Genomic DNA, 13,081 nt, shown 5'->3' with positions numbered 1-13,081 from the left:
GACAGACATTTGTAGCATCACAAGTCAAACACACTCTTCATGCTCCGCTGCTGTGCAGACCACTCCAAGGATAAACACTACAGGCCCAGAGTAGTCGCAGGTAAAGAGACGCTCCCACCGTGCAGGTGAAGACAGCGACGTGAGGTCACATCTCCTCACTCGACAGTAATTGGACTGTTGGCACAGGGAGGGAGCCTGCGGGCTTCATTTACTGGGTAAATACTCTGGGAATCGGTATGTCTGTTGACACTGCTCGTGTGTGTTTTTTTGAACAAGTTGTTATATGAGTGACACATGTTAAGATGTTAAGTCCCTGACCAGTGTGTACAAAAGGAGGGTGATCATGTTTGCCAATAGAAAATGTTTGATTTTAAATAGCTCATAGCTATTGGAATAAAAGATTAAGGAATGACATGGAGTGCCACTAGAAGATTAAGTTATTTAGTTTTAACGCTGTTATTTATGCTCTTTCAAGGTGATTATATTAACGATCATATCCATTTTGAATACTGTAAAGGAAGAAAAAAAATTACAATATTATGTTGGAATGAGAATAATGTGAATGAACAGGAATGTGTCATTTTATATATTCTGAACAACTAGAGCTTATTTATGTTGGGAATCATCATTCACTAAGATATCATAACTGAAATAAATATGGTCATACCAAGTGGTGCTCTTTTCTACCTTTTCTAAAATGACATGAAGAATTGTCAAGTTTCTCAGGCCATGTAAAGGTTTTGCTGAGTTGCGGTGAGCACCGTATTCATTGTCTAAATGCCTTGCTTCTTGTTGAAAACACCTGCTTTTTGTAGGGCGGGGTAACTCAGATGCTTTGGAGCAGAAAAACCGGCAAATAAAACCTTTGACAAGGTCATAGTTAAAAGAGTCCCTGTGGATAAAGTTTAACCAGGCTATTTTTAAGTGGGCTGAATTAAGAATGAATTCCTGTCTCGATTAAAATCTATGACTTGCAGTAAACTGAACATAAGGGAGATCCAGAGGAAGTCAGTGTTACTTCATCGTGCCACAAAAAACATTTTTACGTCAGAAGCTAAGAGGACAGGGTAAGAGGATGGGTCAGATGTCTGTAATCTGACCATGTCCTCCTACCAGATTCCATAATGAAAGAGCACAGGAAAGTACAAGGAAACAAGAACCTATGAAGACACTGTCCCCGAATGAGACACTAAAATGAAAACTTTCTAAAGGCCTTTCTTTTCTGCAGGCAGATTCAAGACCACATGAGTCTTTCTACAGCTTGAAACTGATTGATGAAATTTTTTGGATTTGTGCTTCAGATTACTCCTCAAATAAAATCTAATTCAATAAAATTCAGTAAGCTTGTTCCTGTTTATTTAGTATCAGAGCCTTTTCTTACAACTGGTCCTGCCTGCTTATGTAATTTATTCACTCACTGTATAACATGCTTATGGTCATATTAAAATGAATCCCTGTTTATGATTGGTTTGATTGAATGTGTGAGGGAATGAGTAATTAAACTTGCGAACAGTAGCGCATGTTTAGTTGTTCAAACATTGGGGTTGGTTAGGTCAGGCGAGGTTATGAAAGTGACAGGTAAACATAACGTCCAGGGTTCTGACAGCATACTAGGGGATCAGTGCTGGAATGTATTGTATGTCAGACTAGTTAAAGATCCCCTTATAGGAAACTTTAACATTAATACGAGGTTCCCTAGCCTTCCTATGGCCCTGCAGTGGCTAGAAATGACAATAGGTGTAAAGAGTGCGATGGCCATTCTGCTTCGTTATTCAGAGAACGGCAGTTCAGACAGTCGGATCTGGAATTTGTCCCTTTCTGTCATCACAGCAGGATATTTTTTCTGGAAAAACTCCAACATGACTTTCTGTCTGCGCCAAACATTGTATTTGATGAATGGTGCTGATGACGTCATTTTCTCGTCCCGCCTCTTTCCTCCTCATTAGCATTTAAAACCACAGACACCGAAGCAGCACGTCCTGGGGAAATCTCATTGTGGGATTCTTCTCCAAGGCTGAATTTCGTAGAGAGACTTCAGATACAGTATTAGGGGACCACTAAACATAAAATTAAAACTTTAAAATATGCATGAAACCCTTTATAAGATAACATATGTGGGATGTTGTGTATGGAATATGTGGTACATTAATGAAACATTTGGAAAATATGAATCAAAATTTGATTATTTAAACATTGTAAATGCCATTTTAACAATCTGATATTTAAATTCAGAGCCAGACTTGATGAGGGCGTGGATCGGCGGCAGCACTGAACACACTGTTTACATGTAGAGCAGAGTTAGTGGAGTTATGGAGTAACACCAGGACCGGCTTGGGAGTTTTTATTGAGTGTTATTGACTATTTTAACAGAAGTGTGGAAATGAGATGGTTTAGACACTAAGGTGTGAACGTGATCGCCATGTAGCGTCTCTTGGATGGCAGCAAATTGCATACATTGTATATTAGCAGTTCTGTGGTGGAGGGATTCAGCGAGGAAGCTCTACATTGAGAATGAGTAGCTTGTTGAACAGTTTAGAAGGGTCTTTTTGGCATTCAGTTTTTCCAAGATGTAGGGCAAAGCTGGCAGCAACTTTGGTTGATCAGTCAATTGTGTGTGAAAAACAGCGGTTTTATTCGTCTGGTGAGTGAAGATAAAGACCTCAAATGACCTCATGACCACGAATGTGAAGCCCATCGGTCAGTGATCATTAGCTCCATTTGCATGTTAGAATTTTTTAGTTTTTTGGGGCATTTGGGCTCAGAGAAGTGAAAAATATTCAGAATATTCTTATGAAAACCAAATAACACTTATGTGTAAAAGAATTTAATGCATGCACAAGATACAGATGTAAATATGAGATGCAATTATTTCACAGCATTTGAAAAATATAGACTTCTGTACGAATGTTATTGATAAAGGACCTCCAGGTATCAAGAGTCCTGGTATTCGAAGCTCAACTTGGATTCAGTTCCTCATCTAGGAATGGATCCATGGATCACCTCCAAGTGCTCTGGTTTCCTAGCACAAAAAAACAGGTCACCACTTGGCACTCATGTTGTGTGTTCACCAGTGTGGGGATATTTATATGAACTGCCACAATAAATCGAGTAAACCAAGACGCCTGTTCCCCTACAGGGGTGTCAATGTAGTATTTGAGGTCTAAGCTTAGTCCACTTCTGCTCTAACTGATTTTTGATGTCCTGGGGGGCAAAGCTACATGCGATGGCACGCTGTGACAAAGTCCACACAGCTTCGTTGCTGAGGCCAAAGGTAGATGCAGCCAGCTGGTACTCCTGAGACAGATCAGTGCAGAACACACCTTTGTCATCTGTCTAAAAAGAACAGATTAACAGGAAGCAAACTATTATGACAACAGCAAATAATCTTCACAATCTTCCAAGCCATAACTACGCTGGGGCATAAACTGTATAAACTGAGCCACACTTAATCAGGAATTCAAAACTTACACAAATCACACATGGATGACCCAGCTGGTACCAGTACAAAAAATGGTGCTTATCATAAGATGGGACAGTCTGACCTTTCACATTGGAGGTTAGACACAGCTCTGCAATGAGAAAAATATGGTTAACATCTTCAGAACAACTGGTTAATTGTTTCAGTAGCTTTGGGCTCATTCTTCACGCGAAGACAACCTCTTTCATGCTTACCCAGAGGGATGTTATTCTTACGTACTTTCTCCACAAGACTATCTGCCCCACCAACTTCAGGATGTAAAAACGTCCCATGCCCGATCCTATCGGGAGGCAAACTCAATAGCAACTCTGACTCCTCATTTTGGGATGGAACCTAAGAAGAGACAAAAATACAGGACAAAACCATCATAGAATTAAAGGGCATAGCGTGTAGACAATGGTTAACGTGATAGATCGTGCTATGGTACCTCTGACATGTGTAAGGCCAGCTTCAGTCCAGCATTCTTAGCTTTCTGGAGAGCAAGAAGAAGGTCTTTCCCATGACCCACCTTTCAAAAAGACAGAGGTTCTTTTTGAGCTCAATTTCTGAAAAACCCTCTAAACTGAAAAAACAAAGAGGTTTTTAAAAAAGGTTTTATCTCCGTACTGTTGGATCTCCGCTGAGGTCCAGTCCTACAACTGCACCATCACTTGAGAGCATGAAATCTTCTGCCATTTTAACAGTCTCCATAGCAACCTCTGGCCCATTCCTTCGATCCACAGCCACCAAGAATCTAAATTTAACATTTGCAAGAGTATCTTGAGATGATTCAGGAAGTCATGCTGCTGAATTTACCGTTTTATTTTTTAACACGAAGACGGCCTTTTACCTGACATCAATGTCAAGTCCATCTTCTTTACACTGATTTATGGCTTCAAGGATTGTTTGCACATAACTTCTCTTTGTCAGTCCTTGTTTAATAGAAACAAAACAAGAATACATCTATAAAGAGAGATTTATAGAATACATCTATAAATATTGAGATATCTCACTCTCTCTCTCTCTCTCGATATTTATAGATGTATTCTGCAAGGGATCACAATATTGGAAGTCCTGTATTAACAATTTCCTCCTAGGGCTGTGCCCCAGTAAATGTTTGGTCGAACATTTTGGAAGTTGTAATCGGTACAACGCAAGCAAATATCTAATATAGATTTGGTGGTAGCTCATGATTGCTAACCAAGCAGAATGAATGACTGACAACTCTAATATTAGCCAAACCTAAATGATCCAGTGATACCTATAGCTAGTAAATGAAATATACGTTATGGTGTCATCAACTTGTCATCTTGAAAAAAATTAATTCACTAAAAAAAAAAAAAAAAAAAAAAGTCTTCTTTGATAGAGTCTAAGATATGAGGTGAAAGTGCACTTTTAAATACGGAACTACTTTACTGTTGGCCAACCATCTTTCCAAACGAAGGTGAAAAGGTCAATAACTGCACCCATTTCAGACATGACTATATTTATGGTGACTCAGCTATTGTATGACATGAGATTTTAGACAGAACGTTGAGGACTGCTGCTGGCCCACCAAGTTAACCATGTAAAATAAAATTCCCAGTGTTGCCCAAAATAGCCTGGATTAGTCTTGGTCTGGGTTTTTACTTGATGAACCTCTGATTATTAAATAGTTTTAGTTTTATTGTCCATACACTTTATATGTGGAATCACTTCTTACACTACTACTATTAGAGACAAGCACGCCCCGCTCTGCCACAACAAAACCACAATATAGACTATTTACATGTAAAAGCATGGTTATGGATGATTTTCATTTTAACACCAACAATATAAAAGAAGACAAACTGAATAATATGTTTCTAGTTTATGAATACGGTGCCTGGTAGGTAGTTTTGGTTTGAGTGAGAAATGTGGCAGTATAAAGCATTTTTATTTCTCAGCATGTCAAAATAGCACTGAACTTGAATTTAGGACGGGCGGTTCTCAGACTGGTCCTGTCTTGTTTTTTTTTCTGTGTTCAATACCAAGCTGCACTAGAATACCCATGAACGAGTGCTGCACCTGTTTTGCCATCTTCACGGGGCGTACTTCGCAATTCTAAGTATTTTACACCATCGGCAGCAAACTCCTGGATAACATCTTTGGCAACCTAAAAGCACACATACAAAACAGACCTTGTTAAAAAGTGCATAGCCAATCACAAGCTGGAGAACTCTGCTCACCATCATAACGTCCTCTTCAGAATCAACCAGCTGATGAATGACTTTAAAAACCTGGAAACACCTACAACCCAGTGAAAAATGTTTGATGTGGACCAGCAACCCTCAACCAGCATTACATCAAAACAGTGTCCTGTCCACTGGGTTCATAAATAAACCCATTCATTCTGAAATAGCTAAACACAGTACAAAAGTTTGGACACACCTTCTCATTCAATGTGTTTTCTTTATTTTCATGACCATTTACATTGGTAGAGTCTCACTGAAGGCATCAAAACTATGAATGAGGCATCAAAACTATGAATGTGGAGTTATGTACTTAACAAAAAAGGTGAAATAACTGAAAACATGTTTTATATTCTAGTTTCTTTGCTCTGATTACTGCTTTGCACACTCTTGGCATTCTCTCGATGAGCTTCAAGAGGTCGTCACCTGAAATGGTTTTCCAACAGTCTTGAAGGAGTTCCCAGAGGTGTTTAGCACTTGTTGGCCCCTTTGCCTTCAGTCTGCGGTCCAGCTCACCCCAAACCATCTCGATTGGGTTCAGGTTTACATGGTTTGCACTCTCTACCATGTGCCCTTATTTGTATATTGTGTTAAAATTTTATTTATACCTTTGTATTTAATGTTACTGTTTGTATTTGATGTTACTTATAAGCACCATGGGTCTGAGAGTAATGCAATTTCAATTCTCTGTATGTCCTGTACATGTGGCAGAATGGTCAATAAAGCTGACTTTGACTTGACTTGACTTTGAGGTCTGGTGACTGTGGAGGTCAGGTCTCAATTTTGTTAAGTACATAACTCCACACGTGTTCATTCATAGTTTTGATGCCTTCAGTGAGAATCTACCAACGTAAATGGACATGAAAATAAAGAAAACACATTGAATGAGAAGGTGTCCAAACTTTTGGCCTGTACTGTACGTCAAATTACAGTTTGTAAGTCTCTCTGGATGAGAGTGTCTGCTGAGTGCAGTAAATGTAAATGTCCTGCATGCAGTGGGCACTGATCTGCTCGATCGGAACCTACTCGTCCAGCGTCCGCCGCTGCCCACCGCGGATAGCGGTCATGTTCTGGTGGATGTTGAGATGGGGTTTGCTGGCTACGAGCTTTTCCACGGTGGCGCTGCTGACCGAGCCATTGAGGTGGGCGTGCAGCTCCTAGGCAGCAGGGAAAGGCAACACGTGTATTTCCGGAATCACACCTCGCCGCGCTAACTATTATTCCATTTTGAAACCGCTTATCCGAATGAAGGTCGGGCTGGAGTGAAGAGACACTGTTCGACACTTTTCATTACGACACACATATCCTTGTTTGCAGCGATAAATGTCATTAGCTACCCAAAATAAAATCAAGCAGAAATAGTTTTTATTAGCAGTACGATTTTCGAGTTGTATTAATTTACCACTTTAGGGAGCTCACGATAAAACGTCTGAACGTCCTGCGCCATCTCTTTACGGCTATCGTGTTGCCAGATCCTGCGAGATAAAGAGTTCCTAAAATAAAAATTAGATTAGCGACTGTGCTCACTTGAATTATCCAAGACGAGCAACAGTTTTGGCGTATGCTTTTTGTTCAAGGGTTAGTATCGCGGTGAACGGCTAGTCTACTAGATTTAGGTGAACGAAAACACGAACTAAAGTTGTGACAAGTTCGCTTGGCAACATTCCTTCAGTAGTCGGTGGCCTCGCTTTGGTCCGTAACACGCCGCTGCCATCTACTGGGCTGGAGTAGGAAAGACAGACGCACCTTCAACTCAGAATTGCGCATGCGTGGATCTGTCTTAATTTTGTCAATTCGCACGTGCATGAAAAATTCTGGCCAGATTAGAGCAGGATTAGGACTAAAGATGGGTGATTGTGGCTGGCTGTATTGATTCATTCTTACTAAAACATTCCATCGTTTATAAGATTTGATCATAAAGAAATTATACAAATGTTCTTAAATGGCCCCAGAAAAGTTCTGTGTACAACCCAGTCTAAATGAAATTCACCCAGTCTTTGGTGGAAACCTTTGAACGTTTAAATGAACCTGTATTCGTTTTTGTTGGGCCTGTACTGTAAAATAATACTGTACTGCACTTTTCACTGCTACTGTCTACCACCATGTTTTATGTTGTGGCTTGTGCATGTCATTTGTGCTTATCATTATCATCACTCATATTAATCAGTTTGTCTCATCCAAGTATAACATAGTAATACTTACATAGTAATGCATTATGTAAAAAAGTGCAATGTATTCAGTGCTTTATGTTCTTGCTATAACTATACGTTACTTGGAATTTGTTTTGTATTTAATGTTAAGTAACATGTATTTGTCCAGTCATCTTTCATGCGTGAATTTATATTTCATAAATACCAAAATATTAGGATGCACAGATATTATATTAATTCATTTTATTAATTTGGAGTAAATTCTCTATGCATATTATTTGATGCGCTGATCACATGACGTGGCACTTCTCTGCTGATTGTTTTAGCTCTTCCAAAGTGGCCTGAGCTTTGTCTTTTAGGTTGTCCAGATCCACATTTTGGATGTTGGTCAGCTGACCAAAAACAGATTGCTTATGCTCCTCCTCCTGGTTGTCCTCGGCGATCATCTTCGCGAGTTCTGTAGGCAACTCCACATCATCCCCTGCCTGCTGGATCTGAGTTTCGTCCAGCTCATTCTGGCGGAGGAGAGCAGAAGAGTTGAGGAGGGCACATTATAGAACGACCGGTATCGTGTTCAGAACATTCAGAAACATAAACAACACGTTTAATGTCACAAACTATGTGAGGTATTTTACATATTTTACATTTGTTCAATGTCGGATATTTCTCACTACCTTTGGCAGCCTGTATTTTTCCCTGAAATGTGTTCTGATTGTGGCTCGTTCAGCTTTCTTCTGAGCAAAACTGGCATCTCTCTCCATTCTGTATGGAACAAGCAAGCACACCCATAACGTCACAGTCGGTAATACACTGTTCATACGAGAAAACATGAACTCTCTTTTTACATCCAGATGTGTTTTCTTCATTATTATAACCAGATAAATCAGTCTTTACATCGACTCTTTTCTAATTCATTCCTGGAATGAAAAGTGAAGGATATTAGTCCAAACAGATCAATGTCTTCTTGCTCAGAACTACCTAGATTTGAGGATGTAATATATTTATGAGGTGGACCATGTCATCTGGAGCAGATAAGAATGGCTCTGAAGGGCAAGGTGACATGCGGTATCGATTGAAACGTAAAGAAACACCAGTGGTCTTGAAAGGCTGAGGTCTTGTTACATACAGAAAAGAAAAGGAAAGGTTGACCCATGTATAAAACGCCCTGACGGACCGTGATGAAGGTAAAAAAGCACACCATAACACGTTAAACCGTCTTAGAAGATGGTTTTTGGTCGTATAGGAAAGAAACGTGTTCAGATCTCACTTTTCCTCCGCCAGTTGTTGCTGGTACTGTTCGAACTCCTCCTGGGTCATCCCTTTAGCAGCGGCTTCAGTCTTCTCTCCTTCCGGCTTCTCCTCTCCCAGACCACCGGTGAGGTCCTTCAGCTGCCCTCCTATCATGTGCTTCACCATGAAAGCCATCCTTGCGTCTTCAGGTGAGCTTTTTCTTCACAAAATACGAATTGCAAAAATCAACCAAAAAAAATCCTGTTGTCCACAGCAAGTGTTTTTTTTTTTTTTTTTTTAGAATACAATATTTATGGCTGACATTCCTCTGGGTAATTTGCCTCTCCCGGCTCAGCAGCGTCCCAGCACCGAGAGCAGTAGACAGTTTCCCTGCTGCCGATGCGCTTCTGATGCTGAATTCTGCTGTCGGCTTGTTTATATGAGGGGCAAACTGCAGTTTACATGACGCTGCGCGCACATGACAACTGCGTCCCCACACTGTCCCCACACTGTCCACAGCTCACGCTCGTCTTCAGCACAGCTCGTGCGGCAAGGGAAATGAAAAGGAATTCAAATGAAACATCATTGTGTGTGGAAATAATGAATTCTTTGTGAAAAGGTTAAATGTTACAAAAGGACTACATGAAATGCAAGGCGCAGTTAAATAAAGATAGAAAGTAAAAATAAATGGGAGTAAGTGAGAGGGAGAAAATGAGAAAAAGATATTTATAAAAAATATTTATTAAAAATATGTATTACATACTGCATTATACACACACACACACACACACACACACACATATAAGCATATAGTGTTTACTGAGGAAATATCTTGTGACTGCACAAGCTGATGAGGACTATTACTGCAAACAGACTGTTTTTTTCTGTTTGTTTAAAAAAATATCTATTAATCTATTAATAGAAAAAAAAATCTATTAATCACTAAGCAACTGAGATTTTCTCTCACTCCTGCGCATCACCTAGATGTCAATAAATAATCCATCTTTTTCTTATTAGACGAGTTTATATAAGGCCAGGCTTGTGCTGAATATTCAGAACCGAGGGGAAAAGCAGCGAAGGCTGCGACTGTTTACGAAGGGCTGCTGGGTGCTGCTGACTAACCCCCATTAATGATGCGCCCGTGGACACGGTGATGAGTAACAGCCCGCTTTACCCGCCCCGCCGTGCTCCACTCTGTGCACTTTTCATGATTTCGGATGACAGATTATTTAAAAGGGCCTCCGTAAAAAGGCTTCACTCCGACTTCTGGAATCAAACAAAGGGCCGTTTGTTCCCTCTGTCATGTTCCCTTACATGTGAAGAGTGAGGACCGTGTTCGTGGCCACGGCGCAGCCGGACTACCTGATCCAGGCTCTCGTTTTCGACAGTACATACTAATTGTTGTCCATTAACAAAATCCTGCCCAGACAGCATGGTTAATGCTGAAAATTACTATGGAGCATAAATGTAGAGAGGGCCATTATCAGCTAAATTTAGTGCTGAGTTCCACTGGAATGCAAGCCTGTCATCTTTTGCAGTTTCCTTCGTTCTAGCAAATAAAGAAGAAATAAACATGCTCCAAATTCACACTGTGTCTATTTCGTGCATTTGACCTTCTTTGACCCCAACAAGTGAATGGTGGTGCATTAAACCCAGATTATCTTGTCTGCACCAAAAACAAATAACTTACTGAAAGGAAATCAGGACCGATGGTGCACTGGGTGCAATGTGGGGAAAACAATGGATGCGTCCTTCACTCCGTCATGAATCACCAGGCTGGTGATTCATGGAATTATGTCAAGGACACTTTCTGCCTTAGAGTCAGGTCACCCTCCATCAGACATACTGCCAGGTCAGCTCCGGCGATTTGTTACACCCGGTTGGTGTGGTCATGACGATCCCAACGCAAACTGCCCGTGGAAACATCACCCATTCCAAACGATCGAATTGCAACTTTCTGAAATAATATCTTCGGTTCTGATTAAATATTAAATGCTTGGTGAATTTTGCGTTCCCTACGTCCATGATTGAAATGCTGGTTGTTGTGTGACGTGCAGTTTGTCCAGTGCGGTTGCTGCAGTTTCGTGGTGGTGGTGGTGGGGGGGGGGGGGGGGGGGGGGGGGGGGGGGGGGGTATTTCTCTCATGCACTTGATCAGAAATTGCAGAATTCCTGTATTACATTTCAAACATCACCTTTTTTTTTTCTTCAGCGTGGAAAATACAATCCCTTCTGTGCATCTTATCTTTGCCCCCCTTTCAGCTGCATGTTAGTGCATGTAATGGCTGCGGTGACGTAACCGCGCGTCGTGCCCGGAGAGGGCTTTTGCGGACGGTCGGGTGGGATTGTCTCTGGACACGGGCTGAAAGTCCGCGTCTCACTGACTGCGCTTGCAGCAGCCTGGTGTCAGCAGTGCCCTCGTGGCTTGTGCCTCACCAAGGACACACACACACACACACACACACACACACACACACTCCTTTACTTTCACACACTGGGCCCCGGGGAAGATTGTTGCTCTCCAGTGGAAGCCTCACCGCTGAAAGTACCTGTGAAAAGGACGAGTGGAAGAAAACGGGAAGAGCGAGGTCCAGGCCGTAACCTTGCCCGGGCCCGGGGATCACACAGCTATTAGTCAGACTAAAAAAACTTCCAGTGGCACACTACTTCCCCTGGGCGGTGAGCGCGTCGCGGCCGCAGAGGGGCGAGGGTCCAAATGCCAGCGAGGAGATGGGAATGGGGGGTGACGTCTTACGTGGAAAAAAAACAACTTACGGAGCCTTGATATTTTAAAGAAGGAGATGCCCTTCTGCCCTCGGGCGCAGAGTCACACTAATTCGTGGTGAGAGGGTGGAGGGTTTATATTTTTTTCTTTTTATAACGTTAGCACATGTTAGAGGGGCGAGGGAGGGGCCATGGGCTTTATTCAGTCACGCACAGTGAAATTATTTTTGTCAAAATTGTGTCCAGTGGTATAACAGAATATTGTGAGGTCCCCATACAAATAAGTTCACAGTTCCAGGGTGATGTTACAGGGACGAGCGAAGGAAACGTTTGACGTTGAGGAGATTTGCATTAAAAAAAAAAAAAAAAAAAAAGTGACACATAGAAGGTGACATTACTGTCATGAACTGTGATGGCACGGTGATGAACACAGACTCTACAGCGCTGTCTCTCCAAATTAAATCTCTACGGGCGAAGCTCAGAGTTAAGAAAATGCACGACTGCAGTGTCTCCGGAATGCAGCTGCACATCTCTGCTTTTTTAGATTCAGTTGCAGGATATCAGATATGCAGGATATAAGCAGTGTTTCAGCATCACATTTCAATGCAGATTACACTTTCACACACTCAACATTTTTATAACATATAGGCATTAATAGGCATGCAGAGCAAGAAAAGGCGTGCCTGAAAACAAGAGGAAGAATAAGAACAAAAAGGACAATGAGGAATGCAGCGTCTTTGCTGTATATCAGCTCTCCTTACATTACACTCCCTCCATATACAGTAACAAGATCAGCACTGCAAAGTCATCATGCCAAGGTCAGGTCCTGGAGGTACGTCTTTCAGAACATAGTCCATCAACACATATTCTTCTCAATCGGCACACATAATGAAGTATGTTGGGAGAGGTGTGAACGTATTACTGACGGAACATTCGCCACCAGTCAAAAGTTTGGACACACCTAGTCAGTTATGGATTTTTTTTTTTTTTTTACATGTGAGGTTATATAGTAAAGACACACAAAAAGCAAAAGAGGCAAAAAGAATCAGAGAGCCTTTGCTGTGATGGCAGCATTTCAAACTCTTTTCTTCTCTCCACCACCTGAAGTTAGTGAACAGTTCTCCCATGTTCATGCTGAACACTTTCTGATCCTTCACTCATGAAAACAAGCGGTTTTTAATGACAGTACTGAAAAAAGCAGCAATGAAGGTAAAAAGAGGCACCTGAAAAAAACAGATTCATAAAACATATTTCTAAATAAGTATTCCTGACATTGGATTCTTCAAAACGGCTCCACCTTAGTCCCCATAA

The 13,081-nt window shown here is 41.3% G+C and overlaps 2 protein-coding genes across 2 annotated transcripts; both read right to left on the bottom strand.

Moving 5' to 3' along the window:
• Positions 1 to 2,808: 2,808 nt before the first annotated feature.
• On the bottom strand, positions 2,809 to 7,530 carry mapda (N6-Methyl-AMP deaminase). Its single transcript, XM_028959115.1, has 10 exons — positions 7,070 to 7,530; positions 6,694 to 6,824; positions 5,665 to 5,725; positions 5,504 to 5,591; positions 4,308 to 4,389; positions 4,085 to 4,211; positions 3,906 to 3,986; positions 3,673 to 3,811; positions 3,469 to 3,569; positions 2,809 to 3,333 (listed from the first exon to the last, which is right to left on the bottom strand). Exons 1-10 carry the CDS (start codon positions 7,112 to 7,114, stop codon positions 3,142 to 3,144), a joined length of 1,047 nt encoding a protein of 348 aa, XP_028814948.1. The 5' UTR covers positions 7,115 to 7,530; the 3' UTR covers positions 2,809 to 3,141.
• Positions 7,531 to 8,045: 515 nt separating this feature from the next.
• On the bottom strand, positions 8,046 to 9,469 carry cplx3a (complexin 3a). Its single transcript, XM_028959121.1, has 3 exons — positions 9,085 to 9,469; positions 8,492 to 8,579; positions 8,046 to 8,332 (listed from the first exon to the last, which is right to left on the bottom strand). The coding sequence occupies exons 1-3, from the start codon at positions 9,240 to 9,242 to the stop codon at positions 8,108 to 8,110; spliced, it is 471 nt and encodes a 156-aa protein (XP_028814954.1). The 5' UTR covers positions 9,243 to 9,469; the 3' UTR covers positions 8,046 to 8,107.
• Positions 9,470 to 13,081: the final 3,612 nt, after the last annotated feature.

The sequence above is a fragment of the Denticeps clupeoides genome, chromosome 17, assembly GCF_900700375.1.
Source record: "Denticeps clupeoides chromosome 17, fDenClu1.1, whole genome shotgun sequence".
Classification (NCBI taxonomy): Eukaryota; Metazoa; Chordata; class Actinopteri; order Clupeiformes; family Denticipitidae; genus Denticeps; species Denticeps clupeoides.
Note: the sequence above shows the minus strand (reverse complement) of the source record. Positions and strands in the feature narration are given on the sequence as shown.